This window comes from Coffea arabica, chromosome 5c (genome assembly GCF_036785885.1).
Source record: "Coffea arabica cultivar ET-39 chromosome 5c, Coffea Arabica ET-39 HiFi, whole genome shotgun sequence".
NCBI lineage: Eukaryota > Viridiplantae > Streptophyta > Magnoliopsida > Gentianales > Rubiaceae > Coffea > Coffea arabica.
In genome coordinates this window covers 40,997,713-41,024,868 of record NC_092319.1, presented here as the reverse complement: position 1 = coordinate 41,024,868, position 27,156 = coordinate 40,997,713, and the positions used below count along the sequence as shown (strand labels likewise).

At 34.6% G+C, this 27,156-nt stretch overlaps 1 protein-coding gene and 1 non-coding gene across 2 annotated transcripts; one reads left to right on the top strand and one right to left on the bottom strand.

Moving 5' to 3' along the window:
* Nucleotides 1-5,923: 5,923 nt before the first annotated feature.
* On the bottom strand, nt 5,924-6,005 carry TRNAS-UGA (transfer RNA serine (anticodon UGA)). Its single transcript has one exon. It is a non-coding gene; the product is annotated as a tRNA-Ser (tRNA).
* Nucleotides 6,006-10,650: 4,645 nt separating this feature from the next.
* On the top strand, nt 10,651-26,258 carry LOC113690026 (uncharacterized). Its single transcript, XM_027207851.2, has 16 exons — nt 10,651-12,074; nt 12,323-12,838; nt 12,961-13,119; nt 13,212-13,405; nt 13,495-13,705; nt 13,877-14,114; nt 14,196-14,349; nt 14,445-14,735; nt 22,413-23,676; nt 23,894-24,379; nt 24,504-24,635; nt 24,745-24,938; nt 25,024-25,234; nt 25,399-25,636; nt 25,715-25,868; nt 25,953-26,258. The coding sequence occupies exons 1-16, from the start codon at nt 10,739-10,741 to the stop codon at nt 26,256-26,258; spliced, it is 6,084 nt and encodes a 2,027-aa protein (XP_027063652.1). The 5' UTR covers nt 10,651-10,738.
* Nucleotides 26,259-27,156: the final 898 nt, after the last annotated feature.

Here is a 27,156-nt window from a genome sequence, read left to right as displayed (position 1 = left end):
TATAAGTAAATATTTAAAACTAATGATGGGTACAAATAGTGATATAAATTGATAACTTAGTTTGCAAAAATGAATTTAAATGAGTTTGCAAAAAGTTAAAATAAATTAGTTATAAATGGGTAATTGGGTTACCCAATTCATTTTTTGACTTACCCATTTATACCCATCTAATTAAATGGGTATAAATGAGTTGACTCACTTATACCCATTACCCATTTTACCCAACCCAAACCCGCCCAAGTCACCCATTTTGACACCTCTACTGAACAGGAACAATTCATTGCGAAATCAGTCCAGGCAGCTTGATGTCCCATTAAAAAATTATTTGTAGAAGTGAGATAAGAAATTTCTTCCAAATTTACCCTGATCTTGCTTGATAAGTAGTATTAACAAGGGAGGGGCATAGGCATTAAGGATCACGCAAGTTCAGGGGGTATAAATGCAACATCATGCTTCCAGATGCAGACCTGCAACAGTAACCATTTGTTGAGAAACCAACGGCTACTTAACGAGTAAATGTGCAGCTCCTTGCACTGCTTTATAAACGAGAGGAAAGTCATGCATGAATACCAGGATTAGTAGGGAAAATAATGAGCAGCAAGTTGCCAACTTCAAACACAGCTTGCATCATTTTCAGTTTGGCAGCTTGAGCAAGCAAATATTGCAGCAAAGAGAACGGCTTCTTCCAACCATAGGAAAGCATCATGGAACTCCCCAACATTCTTCACAATACAAAACAAATATTGCTGGTGCAATCGAAAGGCCACATTGAAGATCACTGAGACTGAAAACAACCCCAACAAGTTATATTTTTTTGTGGGGAAAAATGCACTTTTCATCCTCAAAGTTAGGGTGGTTAGCCAATTTCATTCTCAAATTTTCACCCAAAACACATTGCATCCTCAAAGTTCTGTAATTTTGGCCAATTAAGGATGATTGACGGGAAATGAAGAATTGATCGTTAGAACCAACGATACTCTGTTCTTATAATAGAGGAAAGTCATAAAGAGTTGATGTTTTATTAGAGAACGAGTTTTTTTTTAATTTTATCTGATAAATAAATTTGTTTATGGAAAAATATGTACTTTGTTCTTATAATGGAGGAAAGTCATAAAGAGTTGGTATTTTATTGAAAAACGGATTTATTTTTATTTTATCCGATAAATAAATTTATTTATGGAAAAATGGGTACTCTATTCTTATAATGAAGGAAAGCCATAAAGTGGTGATCTTCTATGGGAAAGTGATACTTTACAGAAAATGACCATGATTTGGTTTATGAAATTATCCCAAAAAAAATTTAGAATGAATTTGTTTGTTTTAAAAGTTGTATAACGGTCGTTAAAGCTCCAGAAATTGGCAAAAAATATTTTGGAGTTGCAAAAAGGTATCCTCAAAGTTCTGTAATTTTGGCCAATTAAGGACAATTAACGGGAAATGAAGAATTGATCGTTAAAACCAACGATTTTATCTAACAAAAAATGGGTAAAACCGAATGGAGTCATTTTTTTGCCAACACTTGCAACGGACGAAAAGCTCCAATCTTCTCCTTCTTCCCTCTGCCTTTCTACAACCCCAAAATTTTTTTGCCAATCTTTGGAGCTTTAACGACCGTTATACAACTTTCAAAACAAACAAATTCGTTCTAAATTTTTTTGGGGGATAATTTCATAAACCAAATCGCGATAACTTTCTGTAAAGTATCACTTTCCCATAAAAGACCAACTCTTTATGGCTTTCCTCTATTATAGGAATAAAATACCCATTTTTTCATAAATAAATTTATTTATCGGATAAAATAAAAATAAACCCGTTTTCCAATAAAACACTAACTCTTTATGGCTTTACTCTATTATAAAAACAGAGTACCTATTTTCCTACGAACAAATTTATTTATCGGATAAAATAAAAATAAACCCGTTCTCCAATAAAACATCAGCTCTTTATGACTTTCTTCCATTATAAGAACAAAGTACTGTTTATGGGTAAAACCGTTGGTTCTAACGATCAATTCTTCATTTCCCGTCAATTGTCCTTAATTGGCCAAAATTACGAAACTTTGAGGATGCAACGTGTTTGGAATGAATTAGTTAGTTAATTAGTTTAACATGCAAATAGTTTGTTAGTTTCGGACATACAACAGGTTTAGTTAATTAGTTAATTAGATAATTAGTTACTTAATTAATTAGATAATTAATTAATTAGTTAATTACATAATTAGATAATTAGTTAATTAATTAGTTTTACTATGCAGAAATAGTTTGTTTAGTTTAATTTGTTTAACAAAGGATTTGTTGCTTTTGACGAAAGTACTCAAACCTTTCATATGGTAAAGTTAAATTCAATTGGGGTACTCAAGTAAATTCACACACTTTTACCTTTTAAATTGGCTCCAACCTTTTTTAGGGAAGGTTAATGCTATTTCAAAATTGATAGGGGAGGTCAGTGCAAGTGTCATAAAACTCATGGGAGGTTTCTGCAATTATCCCTTAAAATAATTCATCTCTCCCCCCTCATTTGTCTAAAGATTTTCTTCCTTAAATCTGCAAATTTAGATGCATGACAACTAATCTCGTCGTCTTGCTACAATTTCAAGATTTTTTTTTTCAGAATATAGTACGCATTTAAGTTTGTTAATGAAAGAAAAATTAATCCATCCTCTTATCAGCGACGGTTTTCTGAATTACAACTTCAAAATTCTGTTTTCATGCATATAAGATGCATTTAAGTTCTTTAATGTAAAAAAAGATTAATTCATTTTCTTATCAGTCACATTTTTCTGAATGATAATATTAGTCAATATTTTTCACATAAAAAAAAATCTACTCTAGACTGCCCTTAAAAAGAAGTCATCAACTTAAGCCTAAGCTAATGAAGCCAGCAGGCTACCAATCGCGCATTATATTATATATTCTAACTGTATACTTCATCCTTTTGTAAGAAACTTACGCTTTGGAATTATCTTTGATCCTCTTTAGACATTTTTGAATTATCAAGTCCTCGTGAGGATCATTTTAATATACTTTTTACTCCTAGGATGATACCTTTTTTAAAAATAAATTACCTTTCTGTAGGATTTGGTCGGTATACTATCTAAGAAAAAAAGTTAATTTTATATCAAATGGCGTTCTAAGTACTGCTTAGGATAGAATTATTCCTTATATTTTACCTCAAGTTTCACCTCATGATTTTTGAAGTATTTGATTAGTGATTTACGTAAAACAAAGGGCTTAACTAAGTTCAACTCTTTGATTGATTTAAAGTTTTTACCTTGATCTCATTTGAGTGAGTGAAGTGGCTCGTTAAAGTACTACAAATTCCAACAATCAATATTAAGTATAGCATTAATCAAAAGCTAATAAGGGAAGTAGAATTACATGCCTGAACCCATTTGGATTGCTATTTTTTAAAATTTTTATAAAAAAGAATAGTATATTATAGCGATTTAATGTATGTGAGATAAAAAAGTGATCGAAAAATATGTTTGGATGGGAGTGTTTTTCAAAAACTAGTTTTTCAAATACAATAAAAAATTTTAAAAAGTACTCTAAAAGGTAATTTAAAAATTAGTTTAAAATTTTAAAAAATATCTCAAAATATATTCTAGAAATTCTTCTACTCTTAAGTATCCCAAAATATTTTCTAGAAATATTTCAAAATGTACTCTAAAAACTCTGTTACAGTAAAATTTTTCAAAAACACCATCCAAAAATAGCTAATTCAAACGGTTAGAAAATTTTTTTTTGAAAAAAAAAGGCAATTCAAACAAATCAAATTTTTGTTCTTACAAATACCGGGTCAAAACTTGCAGAGGCAATCCAACAGTTGACGTTCGTAGCATTTTCCTCTCCAAATGACTCTTCTGCGAAAGGTGATAGACGGCAATCACGCCATTTTCTGACCTGTTGACCAGAGGAATAATTCTCCATCTCTTTCATTGAAGAAGTCTCAACCGGGCATAATTCTTGGCTCTCCGAAGCCTGTTGACCCTTGGAAGGATCTCTATTCTGAAGTTGATATGGTCTTTCCTAGGATTGATTTTGAAGCATGCAAGCATAGCAACAAAGTATGAACTTCTGGGCATAGTTATTAAACCCGGCCCGGCTCGGCGATCGAATCGGTCAAACAGGTGAACCGGATATGAGACCGGGCTAGGTTTCAAGTTGAATCGTTTAAGCAGTTAAATCGTTGACTAGTCAACGGATCGACGGTTCGATCGGATTAAATCGAAAATCCGGCTGGTTTTGTCTAAGAACCAGGTTTCATATAAAAATTTTATGCCTATGCCGAGAGTCGAACCTTGTACCGAGTAACAAGGACGCAACCACTAGGCTACTTGACGAGATGGTGATAAGGCTGCTTACTTATAATATATAAACATTTTCCATTTTATCTTTCTTTTTCATTTCTCTAAAACAAATTTATTTGGAATCTTCTAATAAAAATTTATGACCCCCAAACTTATAAAATGGACTTCAAAAATAACATATTACATAATTCATTTTAAAAACATATATTATTTTTAATAATTTTTTGCACTTAAAATTTATAAATAAGTTAGATAATTACACTAAACATAGATAAAATTTTATACTTGAAATTTGGTGTATTACTAAATAACTTTATATTTTATTGATTCTTATATGAATTAATTTTTTTAATAGCAAATTAAATTATATGAGCATTTGCTATGACATTATTTATTATAATTTATGTCATATATCCTATATCAACATTTATAATATATAATATTTAAATATATGTAGTGACCCACTGGTTCAACCACTCACCCACCGGTTGAACCAGTGACCCGTTGACCCGCCTCCTTCGCCGGTCTCCCCTCCGGGCCGAGTTTAATAACTATTATGGGGAAGCACCACATAGGTTTTTGGTCACCAAAAGTTTGAAAATTGAGACCTATCTTACATATCACCAAAAAAAAAATATTTTTTTTTTCCAATTCGCGCATCCGAACAAATTTCTTTTGACAATTGAACTCATCAAAGAACCAACTTGTTGACCGGTTATCCGGTTCAATTCATTTTACAAAACAGGTGATTCATAGAAACTTGTTTTTTCTTAATCACCACTTATTCGTAGATGCCATGGACATCAATATAGGAAGTTTCCTTAGTTCTGCACTTAACAACGATTTTCTTCGTTATCAGGTTCAAGATTCGAATCGTCACAATTAGGGTGAGAAGGGCTTGAAAAGAGACTCTCTCAGCTCTTGTAATTACACGCTAGTAAAGATGGCTTTATGGACTTTGAGGTCCTTTTCTAAAGCTTCTTTGTAATGGGTACATTAAATCCTAGTCCCAACCCATCCCTGAAACGAAAAAAAAAAAAAGTCTAATCCTAGAGGAATTTTGTTTGGTTTTTCCCAAATAAATGTCTATTGATTGGGAAAAAAGTTTTTTTTTTTTGGAGAGCTCTAATTGGTATCATATAAACTATGTGGTATCATATATTTGGTTATATACAACAACACTTGTTATTTAAAATGACAATACAAAATTTAAAAATTGTAAACAAGTTGATATCGTGAAGAGAATCTACACCATGCACTATTAATTTAAGCAACTAGTTACTGGTCAGAACAACCTTTTTTTTCTTTTTTGGGGGGGGGGGGGGGAGTTGTGGTAATGCAGACCATACCATTGAAGTACTGGCTAGTGGCATTTTTTTGTTGTTGTTGGGTAATCAAATACATACTGCTGCCATCTTTCATTCTTTTGAACAGAATTACGAAAGAGCCCAAAACCCCATTTTTTAAGGTTTACAGATATTAGGGCCTTCTCAATGAGCATAAGGGCCTAACCACTTGGAAGATATTTGGATCTTTTGAACCAGCCCAAGCTCCAAAAGCAACCAAAACAATTGGAAGAATAAAGGTAAAAAAAAAATGTTAAGAAAACTGATTCGTCGACAGCAGGGTTCGAACCTGCGCGGGCGTAGCCCAACAGATTTCAAGTCTGTCTCCTTAACCACTCGGACATATCGACGGTTGTTGCTTGTGACCAAACAATACAAATGTTATCATTTTAAAATTCGCCTATTTTTTGATTCGGACAAAATTTGTTTTCTCGATTACCCCTTCTGGTTCGTTGTGAACAATCTTATTTTAATCAAGTAATTTTACAAAGTGCTTTATAATTGAGATTTCACTGTTTTGGCTTGGTACTCCTCCATTTCACACAATATTAAGGCCACATTGGTAAATATGCAACCTATTCTGACTATATATTTTTGAAGTACATCTGAATTTAAATGCCTATTTGTTCATTCATATTCTATTTCATAGCCAATTAGAAATATGCAAATATGTGATGGTTTGGCATTTCTACCCTCGATTATTATTAATCAACAGATTAATCTAGTGTAAAGAATTATCTAAGAATAAAAGTTCATGTTTGCCCTTGTTTTTGGGTAGAAGAGAAAACGTTGTAATTTGTACAAGTTGAAGAGAAGATTGAAGTACCAACAAAATTACTCTAGATCAGATTATGATCCCTTTTCATTTCTTCGAAAATTAGTGAAAATTTTCCATAAATTTCTAATCAAATATCTCACTACCATTTATACTCCACGAGCTCGAATTGAGATTATGATTAGAGTTGTGGACCATGAACGGATTGAATAAGAAGGCAAGATTAGCTTTTTTAACTAATTAAGAATGCATAAGAGTATGAGATGTCTCCCCCATAGTTTTATCTCTTGGTAATGCAAAATTTTCTCTCTTTCGATTCTCTGGTGAGAAGTTTTGTTTTCGCAGTTTAAATAGAGGGGAAATTGTGTGAGAAAGTGAAGTGCGGGAAAGTGTGAATGAAAGTCTTTATCTGGTACAAGGTTGTAAACCATGAAAAAGTTTGAGAGAAAATGAAAACTCAGTGATAGTTTCTCAAATTTTTGCGTCTAACTAACTATTATCCCTCAAAATCATGCAAGTTTTACAGGACACAAAATGTAGGAAAATGAGGGAATGTACAAGAAAATTTTCTAATTTTCCTATAAATAAAGTAAACAAAAATAAACAATAATTAACTTTACTTTATTTTCCCGCATTTTCCCTTGCAAACAAACACCAGAAAAGGGAAGAAAAGTGAAGGAAAATAACTTTCCTACAAGTTTTGAATGCTTGTTTGTCAGGAAATTTATAGGACCCATCACATAAAATTTTCCCGTAATCGCTCATTTTCCTGCAAAATTTTTCCTGCTGAAATTGACATAAACGTGAGTCATGGGAAAGTTTCAACTAATTAGATTTTTTTTACAACTTCTTTCTTTCTAAACTATTTCCTCCATTCCAAACCTCTACATAAATTAGAATATCTTAGAATTTACAATTCAAACAACTGGTTTGTAGTTAGACATATTATTCTTATTATAACAATTAATGAATTAGTAATTTATTGAATTTATATGCCATTAATATTTTTTTTACATTTTATGCTCTTTTTTTATGTCTATATATATATTTGAAATAACTTACAAACACACACACACACACACACACACACACATTAAAGAATGTGATTAATTTTCAAATAAACAACTCTTCCAATATGCAAAATGTTATAATTATTACATGTTTTTACATATATTAAATACCAAAAATGAAGAAATTCATTATTGAATAATTTCTATTAAGGAACGTAATGACTAATTTTTTTCCATAACTCTCCTGCTGTATAAACACAAGAATATGTATTTTCTTGCATAATTTTCTTATTAACCAAATACACGCGGAAAAGGCAGTTTGCTTTTCCATTATTTCACATCATTTTACTTCATTTTTTTTATGACACACTTTTTCACGCGACTTTCCTTTCAAACCAATAGAACAGAATTTCCTTGTGAGAGTTTTTCTTCTCTTAGAATTTGACAGGCTTTTCGATTCACCTAATGCATATTGGGATTTTCTTGTGAGAGGTTTTTCCCTTATATTTGCTGCACCCAATGCATATATTTTCCCCTTTGTGTGTGCTTGCTTTGTAGGAAAGTTAGAAAAATTTTCCCTCGTTTTTCTACAATTTGTGTCTTGTAACATTACATGATTTTATAGGAAACTTGTTAGTTTTTTTGAGTAAAATTGTTTTTTTAGTAGAAAAATTGTTAGTTACTCACAATATTGTCAACAACTACTATTGACTATTTATTTTCTCTCAAAATTTTTCTTATCAAACAAATATACATAAGAAAGTGATCTTCACTATTCTTTACTTCACTTTCTTTCACTTCACATTCCCATTAACTTTTCCTCGAAATAAAGCGTAAATTATCATTGACAGCTATGAAGAAACCAAAATACTACTTGTAACTCTTGAACGCACAAAGAATCTTGCTACAATTGGATTAATCTTGCTCCTTGTAACTCTTTCTTTAAACTCTATCATGTGTTTACATATAGTTTGATCAGAAATATTGAAGCAATACTTGTAATTTCTTCCAGGCTAATATGGTCTTGTTCTCTCTCTCTCTTTTTTTTTTTTTTTTTTGACGAATATGGTCTTGTTCTCACTGGCCTTAGATTCTGCAAAATGTGATTATGGAAGGTAATTGTAGAGAATAATTAAAATCAACAAACAAAAGCAACTCTTTGATTGATTATGGATTTTAATTTTTTTTAGTTATTAAAAAATCTATAATCTAAATATAAAAAGCAAACGAGAATATCACAAAAAACTAGTTATTTAAAATCAAAATCTATAATCAGTTAATATAATTGAACGAAAACAAGACCATAACATCACAATAGATTAGATTTCTTTTCTCAAAACTTTTGCATATCTAGTTTTGCATTATTACCTAATTGCTTTATGCCAAATATTCCCGTGGCACGCGCGATGCGAAAAGTCCTACTTAGACGCCTGGTGCCAATTGTGGTTGTGGTTGTAAATCTTCTCCTCTTACAGCTTTGAACTTAGAAAAGAGATTTCCAAGTGAACGCAAGTTAATTTTTCCGGTGAAATATGGCTGTTGAACGCAAGTTAATTTTTCCTTGGGGAGAGTTTTCTTTCCTTTATTTCCAAGTTCATCAATTTTGTCATGTGACCAAAGTAAAGAACACACGCGAACAAAAGATTTTTCTTTACGTTTAAAGGACTTCGTTGCTGGCTGCTAAATGAGTTCTCACTAAGATTTGACTTCACGTTTAAAGGACTTTGTTGCTGGCTGCTACCTATGTAGTACAATTGAGTACTTGCGCAGAAAATGTTAAAAGTAATCTCAGGTGTTATATTTTTTGAAATATAAAATTAATTAAGGAAAAATAAATGAATATAAAGGAAAGTAGGTCAGATTAAATAGGAAAGTATATAAATATAAGCGAGGGTAATAATTGTAATTTATGATAGGTTATGTGAATTTTAAGTGTGTTAACAAGTGATTAATGAGTATCCATTAGAAAAACCTAAAAAGTAATTTTGTCGAGGGACATTGTTTGAGAGTATAATTTATTCCAATATTACATATTTTACTAGCAAAATTAAATGGTAATGTATTTAATAATGCATGATATAGAATTTTAGGTTTGTTTGCCAGATGAGTTTTTTCATGAGTTTTTTTCTATAAATTTTTTAACAACTTTAACTATAATAATCTCAAAAAAAGTCTCCAAAGTTTTTAAAATACACACCTTAAATACACAAAAACACAAAAAAATTTTTCCTCCTTTCTTCTTTCTCTTCGCACCTCAGTCTACCACTACCTCTTCCATTGGCCGACGTTGGCCGCCACCTCCACTGGCACTGGCAACTCTTTTTCTTTTTTCTTTTTTTTTCCCATTCTTTCCTCCTCTCTTCTCCCTTCCTTTCCTCCTCGCCTCTCCCCCTTCTCCCACCACCCCTTTCACCCTTGGCCCTTCATTGAAACCCTTCCCCTACTTGTCACGCAACCAATAGGAGAGGGGGAGGGGAAGGGGGGGAGGGGGAGGGGGAGGGGGACGGGGGGGAGGGGACGGTGAGGTACGACCAGCAGGGAAAGAAGAGGAGGAGGGGAAAGAGGAGAGAAGAAAGAGGGAGGAAGGGAGGGAAGAGGAGGAAGGTGGGAGGAGGAGGAAAGAGAAAAAAAAAAGTAAGAGGGAGGTTCCAGTATTGGTAGGAGGAGTAGGGTAGGGGGGAGTAGGGTAGTGGCATGAGGAGGGAGGAAGGAGGGGAGAGGGAGGGAGGAAAAGAAAAGGAAAAAGAGAAGGAAAAGGACTAGGAATAGGAAAAGAAAAAGAAAAAAGAAAAATTGTTTTCCCAACTCTCAAATACATAAAATTTTTTTAACTGATTCTATAGTAAGTTATAGTAAAATGTTATACAAACACCCAAAAAATACACCTTCCAAATAGATGCTTTATTACTAGCTCAAATTACTTTTGGTTCTAAAGAATTTTGTTACACTTCTATCAATTTTACAAATGCTGTCATGGTCAAATTGATTTAAAAGAAATGCTCAGTAAATGAAAATCTTTTGCTTCAAATTCACAGGATAATTGCTATGCAAATAACAATTAATGGTCCAACAACATCAAATCAAGCTACCGTGTTACATGACCTAACCATGCTCAATTGGCACATCGCCCAGCCAACATAGTCCACGGTATTCTGCTCCCGTTGACCATGGTTTCGTATATCAGGACAGTAATTCCTCTCTTATTTCAAATCTTATATAGTCCTATTAATTCGACAATTACAGAGATCAAATCCTATGTAGTCCTATTAACTCGACAATCTTTAACCTGTAGAACCATATGCAGACTACCAACATCTCTCTGATTTTCTTAGTACTAGTAGCGTTGGTGGATAATCTCCAATCATGTCTTGCAAGAGACACCATCACTTTTAACAGTTTGTTGCCAGATGACGGCACAACTCTTATATCTTCTGGGAAAAGATTTGAATTGGGCTTCTTCAGCCCTGAAGATAATGCCAATACAGGAAGATATGTAGGGATATGGTATTACAACTCGAGCCCACGAACACTTGTATGGATTGCCAACCGAGATGCACCATTACTGCATGTTTCTGGATATTTTGCCATAGTTGAAGACGGTAATCTCAAGCTGTTGGATGGGAAAGGAGCTTCATACTTCCATACTAATCTTGGAAGCTCTAGTGCTGTTAACAGGACCCTGAAGCTTCTGGATTCAGGGAATTTGGCATTGATCGATGGGAAATCAGGAAATTATCTGTGGCAAAGCTTCGCAGAACCAACTGATACTTTGCTTCCAGGCATGAGGATAGATGGAAGTTTGACGCTGGTTTCCTGGAGGGATACTGGCAATCCTGCAGCAGGGAACTTCACATTTCAGCAAGATCAAGAGAGTAGGCTGCCCAAGATCATGAACGGGTTAAGAGTGGTGCATTGGAAAAGTGATCAGTCAGGTTCCGTTGAGCTGCCTTACTTTGTGGCCTTCTTCTTATCGAATTTTAGCCGTAGTGTTAATCAGGCTACTTATAAATCTTCCAGTGCATATCCTTCAATAAATCCTGGGAAGGGGCTAAGAAATCCGTCTACCTTAAACTATTCAGATGCACTAGCTTCTTATGCAAATACTAGGTTGTTGTTGAATTCCTCTGGACAGATACAATTTTACAGTCTGGAACAGGATGGATGGTCATTGATATGGTCAGAGCCCCATGATGCTTGTAGTGTCTATAATCCTTGTGGTAATTTTGGTAGCTGTAATCTCAGAAGTGAGGGTTTGAATTGTGATTGTTTGCCAGGGTTTAATCCCATTTTTCCTGATGCTTGGAATACTGGAGATTTTAGTGGTGGTTGTGATAGGAAATTGGCTATATGCTCTAAGACCTCCAAACCAGACACCTTCTTGAATTTGAAGTTGATGAAAGTGGGGAAACCGGACATCCTGTCTGCTGGTGCTGACAGTGAGGATACATGTAGACAGGAGTGTCTCCGCAATTGTGATTGCCAGGCATACTACTATGCTGGATTTAATGGGCAAGAAGGAACTGATAATGGTGGATCTGGCTGCCTGATTTGGACTTCAGTCCTTACTAATTTACAGGAGGAATATATTGATGGTGGCCACAATCTTTCCGTCCGTGTGGCAGTTTCTTCTATAGGTAACCGTTTCATCTGAATAAGAATTTGCAGTACTTTTCAATAAGATATTACCCATAATGGCATTTGTTAGTCATTCAGCATCGTATTGGATTTCAATTACCTAGTCTTATATGCATGATATTTTCCAATGCTGAATTTGACAAATATTCGAATTTGACTTGTGGTAATGTTTAATAACAAGGTGATTTCTAAAGATTTGCATGATAATCTCGTTTGGTATTGCTTTTGATTAAATTATGACTTGCAGAAACAACGACTAGAGATTGTCAGACTTGTGGTACGTACATAGTACCGTATCCATTGAGCACCGGGCCTAACTGTGGCGATCCTTCATACTATAGCTTCTTCTGTGATGACTCCACAGGTCAACTCTTCTTCTTGACATCGAATAATAGGTATGAAGTGATTAGCATCAATAAGGATGAGAGCAGATTTACTATCCAAGTTAAGAGCCAAAGGGCTGAAAATTGTAGTGCCATCTCCGGGACCTTGGCAGGCAGAGTTTTGCAGCTTAATCAATCGTTGCCATTTGATGTGATGCATCACTGGTGTTATTATGATCGTTCAGATAATGGCACTTCAATTCAAAGTGGACAAAGACTACAGATTAGTTGGAAACCTCCCTTGGAGCCAATCTGCAGCTCATCCAATGAGTGCCAGGATTGGCCAGATTCCAACTGCGCTGCAACTACAGGACATGAAAAAAGGTGTCTCTGCAATTCCAACTACAAATGGGATAATCGGTCCTTAAAGTGCATTTCAGGTGCGAACAATCATCTGAAAATGATTTTATGTTCAGAGAAAAGAAAGGTTCTATTTCATCATCTCTTTTGGCGGTAAAATCATTTCTATTACTTGGTTTACTGGTTTAATTTGCATTTGCAGCAATACTGACAAATCCCAACCATTCAGAAGGGACAAGCTTACAACGTGACAAGCCTCATGTTGCTGTGATCATTGTCACCCCAGTGATTGCTGTAGTTTTACTTGCCGGCAGCTTAATCTGTTTCTGTTTCAGAAAGAGAATCTTAGCAAAAAGAAAAGGTATTAATGCAGCAAATGACCACTTCTATGCTCTAGTTCAAACGTCTTCTAAGGTATATATGGACCTAACTTGTACTGTTGCTTCCTATCAGAAGACAAGGAAAACATTCCAATGAATCTCATCCCTTACCCGGATGATAGTGAAAGACAGTCCAAAGATTTGGTTGATGAAACAGATAAATTCATCGATGTACCTTATTTCAGTCTGGAAAGCATACTAGCTGCTACAAATAACTTCTCAAACACAAATAAACTTGGAAGAGGAGGATTTGGTCCTGTTTACAAGGTTATTATACTTCATGCATGTTTTATTGAGTCCAAGGTCCACTTGTTTATGCTCCATTAAGCCTTAGTTTTAATGGACAACTCTTGCAGGGAATTTTCCCTGGAGAAAAAGAAATTGCAGTAAAAAGGTTATCCAGCCACTCTGGACAAGGCATGAAGGAATTCCAAAATGAAGTTGTGTTGATTGCTAAACTTCAACATCGCAACCTGGTTAGACTTTTGGGCTACTGCATCAAGGGATCTGAAAAAATACTTCTGTACGAATACTTGCCAAACAAAAGCTTAGATACCTTTATATTTGGTTAGTTTTTGAAGCTTTTGTTCAACTTTCATTTCCTGTAGTTAAGGGCAATTAGCAAGGGAACTTTATATTCAATCAGTCTAATCCAAAATATAATAGAACGAGGGACACTTTTTTTTTTTTAAATAGTTATATCATCCACTAATTTGCTTACCATACAAATTTTGTAAGATCAAGGACTCTGCATCTTGCTGGACTGGAAGCTGAGATTCAACATCATTCTGGGGATTGCACGGGGACTTCTTTATCTCCACCAGGATTCAAGGTTAAGGATAATTCACAGAGATTTGAAAACAAGCAACATTCTACTAGATAAAGAGATGAATCCGAAAATTTCAGATTTTGGCTTAGCAAAAATAGTTCAAGGTAAAGAAACAGAAGCAAATACAATAAAAGTAGTTGGAACCTAGTAAGTACATTGCTTTTCTCAGCCTGTCTCAGAAAATCTATTACAAGGTTATGGCTGTTCTGATAGTTGCTGGTGATGCAGTGGCTATATGTCTCCAGAGTATGCAGTAAAAGGTTTTTTCTCGGTGAAGTCAGATGTCTTTAGTTTTGGAGTAATTTTACTTGAAATTATTAGTGGCAAGAGAAACTCTGCTGGATTTTACCAGTCTGAAGGAGCCCTTAGTCTTCTAGGCTATGTAAGTGCGTGAATTTTTCAAGGCTTGTCGTTGAATTTACTGATATTTAGACAGCTTTGGATTGTTATGACATGTTTATTCTAAAACTCTCTCAGGCATGGAGATTGTGGCAAGAAAGGAAATCAATCGATTTTGTTGACAAGAAAATACTGGAATCATGCAACGAAACTGAGGTTATCAAATGCATCAACATTGGCCTGCTGTGTGTACAGGATGACCCTAGTGAACGTCCCTCAATGTCTGACATTCTTATTATGCTCAGTAGCGAAACAACAGCTCTTCCAACTCCTAATCAACCAGCTTTTGTGGTGAGAAGACACACTTCCAAAACACCTGCTTTGTCCAGAAAAGAAAGAACTAACTCCATCAACGAGATAACTATCTCTGTGGAAGAAGGCCGATGAAGGCATTAACGCATAGTTGCACTGTCCAGGGAATGAATTTGAACTTACCCTGAAGGCATTCCAATGCCACTGCCAATTATGAGTCGTATAGAAGAACTGCAAGCTCTTCTGGTGACTGTTGAGAATGCCTGAAACTTTCAGTTAAAGACGTTCCCTTGGCAATGAGATATTTTCCTTTTTAGGTGTATTTTAATATTCAATTTCTAAGAGAGGAACTAGTATCTCGTGTCTTTTCTCTTGTAGCTAACACGAATCAACACTAACACATTTCAGTTCTCGGAAAAGAAAAGCTGATATTCAAGTATTCTAACCTGATCAATGTGTGCATGTTGAAGACTAATCATTCTTGAAAGAAACTTCAACATTGATTCTCCATTTCCATCTTAGTCCCAACCGACTGGTATATGAAAATCTGGCGGAAAAAATTTCCAAACGGGAAAAATTCCGTGGATTGCAATTCCTGAGAATCCGCTCATAGACTCATCTGGAGTAAATATGATAGCAAGTGATGGAATTTGGTCATCCTTGCTTGAAGAAACAACAGAATTTGGTCAACCAAATTTGCTGATCGCGCAATGAATCAAACTATTGCCACACTTTTGGACACAGGAAATCTTGTTCACCTGAAAAAAGGGAATGAATCACATATTGAATGAAATTTTCAATCATCCATCAGATACTTCAATTTCAGAAATGAATGTTGAGCTGAATTAAAAAACACGATCAAATTACTTTCCATAGCCAACAAGAAATCAAAGGATTGCACTTCCAAGGTGGTAGGCAGAACGGTTCATTATACTTTGCTCGTCAAAACTATTACCATTGCTCATGATCCTGCATGTTGACATTTTCTTTTGTTCAAGTGAATAAAATGAGCCGTAGCATTTCTTCTAGTACTACCTATGTAGTACAATTGAGTACTTGCGCAGAAAATGTTAAAAAGTAAGGGTCTGCTTAACCAATGGTCATTAGTTACTCGCTAAAATATATTTTAGATGTTATATTTTTTAAAATATAAGATTAATTAAGGAAAAGTAAATGAATATAGAGGAGAGTGTGTCAGATTAAATAGGAAAGTATATAAATATAAGTGAGGGTAATAATTGTAGTTCATGATAGGTATATTGAATTTTAAGTATGTTAACAAGTGATTAATGAGTATTCGATAGAAAAACCTAAAAAGTAATTTTGGCGAGGGACATTGTTTGAGAATATAATTTATTCCGACATTAGATATTTTACTAGCAAAATTAAAAATGGTAGCGTATTTAATAATGCATGATATAGAATTTTAGGTTTGTTTGCCAGGTGAGTTTTTTTGTAAGGTTTTCTTTTACAAGTTTTTCAACAATTTTAACTACAATAATTTCAAAAAACTCTTCAAAGTTTTTAGAATACACACCTTAAATAAACAAAAACGCAGAAATTTATTTCCTTTTTTTTTCTTTTTTCTCTTAGCACCTTAGTCTACCACCACCTCTACCATTGGCCGGTGTTGGTTGCCACCTCCGCTAGCACCGATGACTCTTTTTTTATTCCCCCCATTCTTTCCTTCTTCCTTCTCCCTTCCTTTCCTTCTCTCGCCTCTCCCCCTTCTCCTACCACCCCTTTCACCCTTGGCCCTTCATCGAAACCCTTCCCCTACTGGTCACGCAACAAATAGGAGAGGAGGAGGGGGATGGGCAGGGGGAAGGTTTCGGTGAAGGGGAAGGGGGTGGGAGAGGGGATGGTGAGGTATGACCGGCAAGGAAAGAAGAGAAGGAGAGGGGAGAGGAGAGAAGAGAAGGAAGAGGGAGGAATGGAGGGAAGAGGAGAAAAGTGGGAGGAGTGAGAGATGGAGCAAAGAGAAAAAAAAAAAAAGGTGGGAGGGACCGAGGGAGGTTCCAACATTGGTAGGGGGAGTAGGTGGGGAGAGTAGGGTAGTGGCATTGGGGAGGGAGACGAGAGGAAGGGAGGAAAAAGAAAAAGAAAACGACCAGGAAAAGGAAAAGAAAAAGCAAAAAGAAAATTTGCCTTCCCAACTCTCAAACACATAAAACTTTGTTTTCCCAACTCTCAAATACATAAAAATTTTTTTGGTTATTATCATTTTACCTGCTTAACGTTTGGTGATACTATCAATTTCCCTATTAACGTTATCTTTTAGTTACTTTACCTTCAAGACTAATGATCAAACTTAATGGGTTTTGTTAATTAAAGTGAAAAGACATGTTTAACTCTTAAAATTATTATCACTTTATCCCTATAAAATATGGTCTCATTATCAATTTACCCATAGAGTTATTTTTTAGGCAATTTATTTTACCATTAAACCAACTTAGTAAGTTAAAAAATTTTAAAAGAAAATACCTTCCTCTTTGCATAATAAAAAATTTAGAGTGACTCTTCTCCTTTTTAGTATCAAGAAAAAAGTCAAAGTATTAATTTCTTTCTTCTTGACAATCTTATTAATATTGAAAAAAAATAGAAAGATGGAGAGGGGGAGGGGGAGGGGGAAGGGAAGGGGGAGAGAGAGAGCTCAATTCTTTTTTTAAAAATTACAAATAAGAAAGAATTACATATTTTATTATTTTAAAATTAATTCACTTTTTTATTTACCACCAAATTCCAATCATAATCTTGATAACCTTAAAGTAATAGATAGTGTTAGACTTTTATTTATTTCTTTCTTTATTTTTTTGCAAAATCTAATTTTTTGTCTCCTTCTTTCCTATCTCTTTTTCTTTTCCTAGTATTAATAAGTGTGAAAAAAGAAATTTGAGAAAACACTTTTATTTTTATATTTTTCGATCTCTTAAAGTGAAAAAAAGGAAGAATAACCATTCCAACTTTTTTATTTTTAATTATATATAAAAAGAGTAAATATATTTAAAATTTTTTGACCATACAAGTTAGATTGATGATAAGGTAAAATGCCTACAAAATAATGTTAAAAACTAAAGTGATTGTATTACTATAATCTAAACGAATAAAGTGATAATAACAATGTAGTAATGCTATAAAATAAAAGGGTATTTTTGTCCAAAATTTCTTAACATGTTGAATTAAATTACTTATGGAGGTAAAGTGACTAAAAGATAACGTTAGGGGGTAAACTGATAGTAGTGATATAGTTTAAGGGGGTAAAATGATAATAACACAAATTTTTTAACTAATTCTATAGTAAGTTATAATAAAATTTTATACAAACATCCAAAAAATATACCTTCCAAACAGATGCTTTATTACTAGCTCAAATTACATTTGGTTCTATAGAATTTTGTTGCACTTCTATCATTTTTACAAATGCTGTCATGGTGAAATTGATTTAAAAGAATTGCTTGGTAAATGAAAATCTTTTGCTCCAAATTCACAGGATAATTGCTAATCAAATAACAATTAATGGTCCAACAACTTCAAATCAAGCCAACGCGTTACATGACCAAACCGTGCTCGATTGGCAAATTGCCCAGCTAACATAGGCCACGGTATTCTGCTCCAGTTGACCATGGTTTCGTATATCAGGACAGCAAATCCTCTCTTATTTCAAATCTTATGCAGTCCTATTAATTCGACAATTACAGAGATCAAATCCTTTGTAGTCCTATTAACTCGACAATCTTTAACTGTAGAACCATATGCAATCTACCAGCATCTCCCTGATTTTCTTACTACTAGTAGCATTTTAACAGTCACTTTTTAACAGTTCGTTGCCAGATGATGGTACAACTCTTATATCTTCTGGGAAAAGATTTGAATTGGGCTTCTTCAGCCCTGAAGATAGTGCCAATACAGGAAGATATGTAGGGACATGGTATTACAACTCGAGCCCACGAACAATTGTATGGATTGCCAACCGGGATGCACCATCAGGATTAAAAAAAAAAAAAGAAAAAAAGCCTAGTACTACTAGCAGGCAAAAAAGAAATTGGTACCAGTAAAAAATTCAACGAATTCTTTTTGTTAAACTCTGTCATATATTTATAATAATTATATCTAATTTGAATAGAAATGCGGAAACAATACATTTACTTTTACTTCTTCCTGGCTAATATAACATCAAATTATAATTCTATAACCTTAACAACTAAATAATTAGTACTTACAGGAAGGACACTTAATAATTACTATCCTCAAGAAGAAAATCTTTTTTTTTGTTCTTTTCCTTGTCTCCAATTTAAGTATTTATCTAGTACTCGCTTGCACCAAATATTTGGGTAAAAAGATAGGTAGTATCTATCTTTCTGACATTTTCTTACAAAAGTAAGGATTTACATAAATCTAATCCCCACAGTAACTTCAAAAGCCGGCAACTTTTGAAGTCCTGTGAGGGACTTCTGTAAAAAAATATCAGAAAGAAAACTCATTTTCAGGGGCTTGGGGGCCTTTATCTCTTAGCAGCAGGGTACCCTGTGGGGTTTTCTATCCCACATCGGTATTGGGGGGGGGGGAAGGGTTTGGGTACTCATTCTCAGGGGCTTGGGGGTCTTTATCTCTTAGCAGCAGGGTACCCTGTGGGATTTTCTATCCCACATCGGTATTGGGGGGGAAGGGTTTGGGTAGATAAGTCCCTCACAGGACTTCAAAAGTTGCCGGCTTTTGAAGTTACTGTGGGAATTAGATTTATTTATATAAATTCTTACTTCTGTAAAAAAATGTCAGAAAGGTGGTATCTATCACAAAATTCATTTTTATTAAGAATTAAATATCACGTGTTGACCAATGACCTTGACTTTTAGGGTCGTATCACAAATTGACTGCCACTCATTCCAGGTCCCATTTCCCTATCAGCAGTGCAGGATTGAATTTTCTTTGCCACAATAATGCAAAGAGTATTTTCACGAGGTCAAGGTCAATTGCAAGATCACATCCTTAATAAAAAGCAATGTCTTTAAACTCGGACCAGTCAGCGAACCGGAGAGGTGGCTGGTTCGCGATCTGACCGGTCCGACCGATCGATTCACAAGTTCACTGTTGTCTTTTTTTTTTTTTAGTACTAAGCAGGTTTCATTCGACACTTGAACTTGACAGCTAATATACAATTTAATATGGTTAATCTATAACTTAAATTTCTAAAATGCATTTACCAACATAACTAAATTTAAGTGGAGATAATAATAAATTTTCTAAAAGTTATACATAAAATGGAATGATAAACATAATTAAAATATCATAATTCACTATAAGTTTTCATAAATTCATTACAAACATAAACAGATACAATCCAAATGTTCACCAATTTTCACAAATAAAAACACAAAAAATAAATAAATTAAATATTGAAATTCTTTTACAATCCTTAAAAAAATCCATAAAAGAGTTCAACTCAAGACAAATCATTTGAATAACAAACTTCCATCAGTGGCATGATAAGCAACAAAGCCACCTTCACATTTTCATCAACTTAACCTGAAAAAGTTAAAATTTTATTATAAAAATATAAGTCTAATTGCTCAAACTAAAAAAAAAAATAAAAATTTTTGAAAAACAAATATATAGTTAAACACATAAAAAATTAATTGCTACTAAACATCACTAATTAACATGTTATATTAAATTCAATGATCCTATACCATTAATTATTTTAAATTCAATGATCAATAGCTTCAATTATGTGCCAACTACTATATTTTTAACCAGCCCAATGTTATTATTTGTAATTCCTACCCAATTACTACACGGAGGTGCGCTACGTTTGCAAAAATTTAATCCTTAATTAACCAAATAAAAATAAAACAAAAATTAGAGAAATAGGTGAAAATTGGGGGAAAAAAAGAAGAAAATGCAAAAAAAATCAACTAAAGATAATAATATAGAAAAAAAACCTTGAAAAGAGAAAAATTAAACTTACCAAAATGATGGAAAACAAGAAAAGTTGAAATTTACAACTTGTTTACAATCTGCTAAAGATGATAACTTGATAATAATGGTGAAGACTTGAGAAAATCTTGTTGTGGATATTTAGGTTTAAAACGGTTAGGAAGAAAAAATTGAAAAAAAAATCAAGAGAAGAACTAGAGAGCACCGCCTGATGAAGCCGAGAAAGAAAGTGATGGAAAGAAAATTTAGAAAAGTTCGTCTGCACTGATGCACTTTGCTTTTTCCGTACTTGATGTTTTAATATATTTATTAGTCAAGTAAAATTTTCAACAAACTCAACTGTGGTCTAGCGGTGAGATTGTCATATGCAAATTTGGAAACTCAGGTTCGAATCGGAACTACACCATTCTTGATACTTTGTGGAAGAATTTTCAAAATCCGTCGGTTTACGGTTCGAACGGTTCATCCTGTTTTCAACGATTTTTCATGAACTTCCGACTTTAGCATTGGACCAGACTGGTGACATGTCCGGTTTGCGATTTAACCGGCCGATCCGGTCCGATTCTGAAAAACATTGATAAAAAGTTGAGAATGCTGATGAATTGAGCAAATGTCACAATCGTTCAACTAAAACTATCTAAAATTAAACTTTTGATTCAATTAAAATTATCATTCAACTAATTAAGACAATTAACACATTTTGTGACGGAAAAATGTAAATTTTCATTTGTTGAATGAATAAAGGTAAAAGTTTTTATTAATTGAGTGACAAAAAATATATATTGTTTTATTAGTTAAATGACTTTTTAGCTAAATAAAAAGCTCAGCAACTAAAATACGAAATTCTAAATAGTTTACAGATTATTTTTGCCATATGCTCTAACGACTTTAGCAAATTACTTTTGGTTCAACACACCTACGTACATATATTCTCCCAAAATATTTATAATTACATTTTTGTACCGACCTTATAAATGTTGTCATACTCAAAAGCCAAGATATTGGCATTCTAAACAACGTTTTATACACTTGGCATAGCTTGACGAAACTGTCCTTTTGCTAGAGTCTCCAATAATTTTGAGGTGCAAAACTATATAGGGAACGAAAACACTAACATTTTTTTTTCCTCCCGCAAATCATAAACTCAATTGAAAAATTGTTTTTTGGGCTGGGAAGAGATTTTTAACTCAGAATTTCTAAATCCCAAGATGTCAAATTTAGCCACTAAATCAAGACTTTTTTTTTTGACAATCGTAAGCTCAATTACATGTAATAAGACCAAGAAATTCTTCACTTCCAAATTGGGTTGGAGAAAAGAAGAATTTTTTAAAAACAAATACGATAATTTACTGTGAATTGAATTAAAAGAATCTTTTTAAAAACAAACACTATAGTTTACTATGAATTGAATTAAAACTTTGTTAAAAATGATTACAATGTAGTCCAATAAACCTATCACTAAAAATTAAACCTGGATCCAACCGCTGGTGGATATCAAAAAATATGTTAATGTCCATCTTCATAATATACAGAAGAATCTTAAAACAAAAACTATGTCCCACTCTCAATATAGAAGTTTAAGCAAACTTCCTTAGCAGAAAAGTAACGCAGAAGACAAAAAATTTTCCACATCTTGTTTATCAAGAAAAAAAGCCTAGCTAACACGGTCCACATTCCGCATGCACTTCTCTAGTTGACTCTGATTCTTCCCATCAGAACAACAATTCCTTCCTTATTCAGAGAGATCAACTTCTGTGTAATTCAGATAAATTGTCAATAGTCTTTAATCTGTAAAACCATATGCAACCTCCTAGCTTCTCTCTGATTTTCTTTGTACTTGTAGCACTGGGAACCAGTCAGTTTCTGTCATGTGTAGCAAGAGACACCATCACTTCTAACAGTTTACTGCCAGATAATGGCAGCAGCCTCATGTCTGCTGGGAAAATCTTTGAACTTGGTTTCTTCAGAGCTGAAGGTGACGATCCTGGAAGATATCTAGGCATATGGTATTACAACTTGAGCTCAAGAACAGTTGTATGGGTTGCCAACAGAGATAAACCGATACGACATTCATATGGATATCTTTCCATAGGTGAAGATGGCAATCTCAAGTTGCTGGATAAGATGGGAACTTCATATTTCAATACTACGCTTGAAAGCTCTAGTCCTGTTAACAGGATCCTGAAGCTGATGGATTCAGGCAATTTGGTACTGATTGATGGGAGCTCGGGAAATATTCTATGGCAAAGCTTTGCTGAGCCAACTGATACTTTTCTTCCAGGCATGAACATGGATGAAGGTTTAAAGTTGGTTTCCTGGCGGAATTCTGGCAATCCCGCAACTGGGAACTTCACATTTCAGCAAGAACAAGATGATAGGCCGTACAGGATAATGGAAGGGTCAACTGTTGTGCACTGGGAAAGTGATCAGTCAGGTTCAATTGACCTGCCCCTTGTGCCTTTCATCTTGTCAAATTTTAGCCCTAGTCTCGACCAGGCTAATTATAAGTCTTCAAATGCAAATAAAACAAATATATATAAGAGGCTCAGAAAGCCATTTGCTTCTAACTATTCGGATGCTCTAGCTAAGTATGGAAATACTAGGTTGTTGATGAATTCCTCTGGAGAGATACAATTTTACATTAAGGAACCGGGTGGACCTGGATGGTCCTTGATTTGGTCAGAGCCCCATGATGCTTGCAAAATCTATCACCCTTGTGGCAATTTTGGTAGCTGTAATCTGAAAAATGCGGGTCGCAGTTGTGAATGTTTGCCAGGATTCGAGCCCGTTTTTCCTGATACCTGGAATACTGGGCATTTTAGTAGTGGTTGTAGGAGGACGTTGGAAATCTGCAACCCGAATACCAAACCTGACACGTTCTTGAATCTTAAGTTGATGAAAGCGGGGAAACCGGATTTACCGGCTACTAGTGCTAACAGTGAAAATTTGTGCAGACAGGAGTGTCTCGGCAATTGTGACTGCCTTGCATACTATTTCGGCGGGCCAAGTATTACTGATAAACTTGAAGATGGTTGCTCCATGTGGACATCTGTGCTTACTGATTTACAAGAGGATATTGATGGTGGCCACAATCTTTCCATTCGTGTACCAGTTTCTGCTATAGGTAACCTTCTTTTAATAAGAATTTGAAGTCATCTACTATCCCAAATTTTACCACTACCTTAAATGACATTGAATTAGAATAAAATTTATTTTTCGCCTGATGCTGTCTGCCACTAAAATTAACAAATATTCGACTCATGAGTATGTGTAATAGTCAATGTAGTTTGTTAAATATTGCATGAAAATATCTTTTGTTACTTCTAAATTATGATTTGCAGAAACCACGAGTAGAGATTGTCAGACTTGTGGTAAACACATAATACCATATCCATTGAGCACTGGGCCTAACTGTGGGGATCTTTCATACCATAGTTTCACCTGTAATGACTCCAGAGGCCAACTTTTCTTCTTGATATTGAACAATAGCTATGAAGTGATTAACATCAATAAGGACGACAGGAGATTTGTTATCCAAGTTAATTGCCAAAGGGCCGAGAATTGTGGTGCAGGCAGAGTTCTGCAGCTCAGTCCATCAATGCCATTTAATGTTACTAATTGGTGTTATAATGAATCACTTACCTCAATTCAAGGTGGACAAATGATAGAGATTACCTGGAAACCCGCTCCGGAACCAATTTGCAATTCATTAAAAGATTGCAGGGATTGGCCAGATTCAAATTGTTCAACTGCAATCGATAAGCGGAAAAGGTGTCTTTGCAATCCCAACTACAAATGGAATAACCTGACCTTGAAGTGCATTTCAGGTGCGAACATATAACTTTGCATGTGATATCATGTTTCTGAAGAAAAAGAGGATCTATTTCATCAGCTCTGTTGGGTAAAAATCTTATGTATCACTAGGTTCACTAGTTAATTTTTCTTTTGCAGCAATTGTGGCTGATTCAAACTCTGTGAATCGTATTGCTGTGATAATTGGTAGCTTAGCCATTGCTATAGTTATGCTCGCGTGCAGCTTATGCTTTGTTGTTTACAGAAGGAGGATCTTAGCAAATAGAAAAGGTGCTAATGCAGCAGCTGACATTAATTACCTGAACCGTTTTGTGTTGTAGTACAAACTTTTTCTAATTAGGGTAGATAAGGCCTAACTAGTACTGTTGCTTCCCATCAGAAAGCAGAAAAAGCATTGCAGGGAATCCAGTCTTTTACTTGGATGATAGTGAAACACAAGCTGCAGATTTGGTTGTCGGAGATGATAAAATTGTTGATGTCCCTTATTTCAGTATGGAAAGCATATTGGCTGCTACAGATAACTTCTCAGACACAAATAAACTGGGAAGCGGAGGATTTGGCCCTGTTTACAAGGTTTTGAAGTTATTTTTGTGTTAGTTATCCGGATTCCATTAGTTTATTCTCCCTAAGCTTTATTTCGAATGCACTACTCTTGCAGGGAATGTTCCCTGGAGAAACTGAAATTGCAGTTAAAAGGTTGTCAAGCCACTCTGTACAAGGCCAGGAGGAATTTCGAAATGAAGTTGTGTTGATTGCTAAACTTCAACATCGGAACCTAGTTAGACTTTTGGGCTACTGCATCCAGAGATCTGAAAAAATTCTTCTCTATGAATACATGCCAAATAAAAGCTTAGATACCTTTATATTTGGTTAGCATTTGAAACTTTTGTTCAACTTTCAGCTATTAGAGCTTAAGGCATAAGGAACCACATTATATTTTTAGCCAATTAATCAAACCAAATATTTTAAAACAACCAACCTTCTTTTATGGTTATATTATATTCTGAATTGTTTACTCTGCAAACTTCTTAAGATCAAAGCCGCTGCATATTATTGAACTGGAACTTGAGATTCAACATCATTCTGGGGATTGCACGGGGACTTCTTTATCTTCACCAGGATTCAAGGTTAAGAATAATCCACAGAGATTTGAAAACAGGCAACATTCTGTTGGATGAAGAGATGAACCCCAAAATTTCAGATTTTGGCCTGGCAAGAATCGTTCAAGGCTACGAGACAGAAGCAAATACACAAAAAGTAGTTGGAACCTAGTAAGTTCATTGCCTTTCTCATAGAATCTGTTATAGGGTGACTGCTGTTCTCATGATTGCTCGTGAATCGTGATGCAGTGGCTATATGTCTCCAGAGTATGCGATGGAAGGTTTATTCTCAGTGAAATCAGATGTGTATAGTTTTGGAGTAATTTTACTTGAGATCATTGGTGGTAAGAGAAACACTACTGGATTTTACCGATCTGAAGAAGTCTTGAGTCTTCTAGGCTATGTAAGTCTTTGAGATTCGAGAACCTTGTAAATTTGATGTTTATTGATGTTTTAGAATGATATGTTTATTCTAACACTCTCCCAGGCATGGAGATTGTGGCAAGAAAACAAAGCAATGGATTTAGTTGACAAGAAATTATTGGAATCATGCAATGGAACTGAGGTCGTGAAGTGCATAAACATAGGTCTGTTGTGTGTACAGGATGATCCTAGTGATCGTCCCACAATGTCTAATGTTCTTACTATGCTCAGTAGTGAAACAACAACTCTTCCAAGTCCTAATCAACCTACATTTTTAGCGAGAAGACGCGCTTCAAGTACATCTTTGTCTAGTAAAACAGAAACTAACTCCATCAATGAGATAACTATCTCAGCAGAAGAAGGCCGATGAAGGCATTGCTTGTATAGTTTCATTATTGAGAGGATGCAGACGTACCTGTCTTGAAGGCATTCCACTGGCACTGCTAATTTTGATTCCTATAGAAGAGCTCCAAGCTCTTCTGGTGAATTTGAAGACAGCTTTGAGACTTTGAAGGAAACATACCACTAGTTTTCTTAGCAACGGTATCATTTTTTTTTTTGTGTAGTTACATTTGCATTTGTTAAGCAAGGATTCATTGTCTCGTGACTTCTCTTTTCAGCAAAAGATGATATATGTCATTCAAAAAGTTAACAGACGACGCAGGTTTTTTCATTTTTTTGGTGATGACTAGTGAATATATCTGTTTATTGGTTTATCTGTTGCCAGCTTTCATTAACCATAATCCTTCTATGCGGTTGTCAGAAAAGAATAAGAGGGAAAGTTGCTGATACACGTGTAATCTAATTTGATCAATGTGCTTATTTTGAAGACTAGTCATTCTTGAAAGAGCTCAACATTGCAATTCTAACTTAGTCCCAAGTCCTAACATCCTGGAATATGGAGATCTGGCGGAAAGTTTGTTTTGCAGGTTGCAAATGGACTCATCTGGGGTGAATATGATGGCAAGTGATGAAAGAAACAGCAGAATTTGATCAACCAAGTTTGCTGATCGCATAATGAATCAAACTATTGCTACACTTAGGGACAGAGTAAATCTTAAGAAAGATAAAAGGGAATGGATTAGTATTGAAGAATGTTTCAATCATCCATCGGATACTTTCCTTTCAGGATTGAAAATTGGCTGAATAATAAAACGGTTGAAGTTAATCTTACTTCATGGAAATTAAACCATTTCTTCGCACCAAAGTCTAGTGATAAAGGTGGTTGAGCCAATTTTTGGGATAAAAAACATCGAAAATCAATGCAT

Bases quoted from the DNA above. Each gene is read 5' to 3' on its own strand.
- LOC113690026 (XM_027207851.2), top strand. From the start codon at position 10,739: ATGCAGACTACCAACATCTCTCTGATTTTCTTAGTACTAGTAGCGTTG. The intron at 23,677-23,893 runs GTAACCTTCTTT...TATGATTTGCAG, and splicing joins TGTACCAGTTTCTGCTATAG to AAACCACGAGTAGAGATTGT. The intron at 25,235-25,398 runs GTTAGCATTTGA...AAACTTCTTAAG, and splicing joins CTTAGATACCTTTATATTTG to ATCAAAGCCGCTGCATATTA.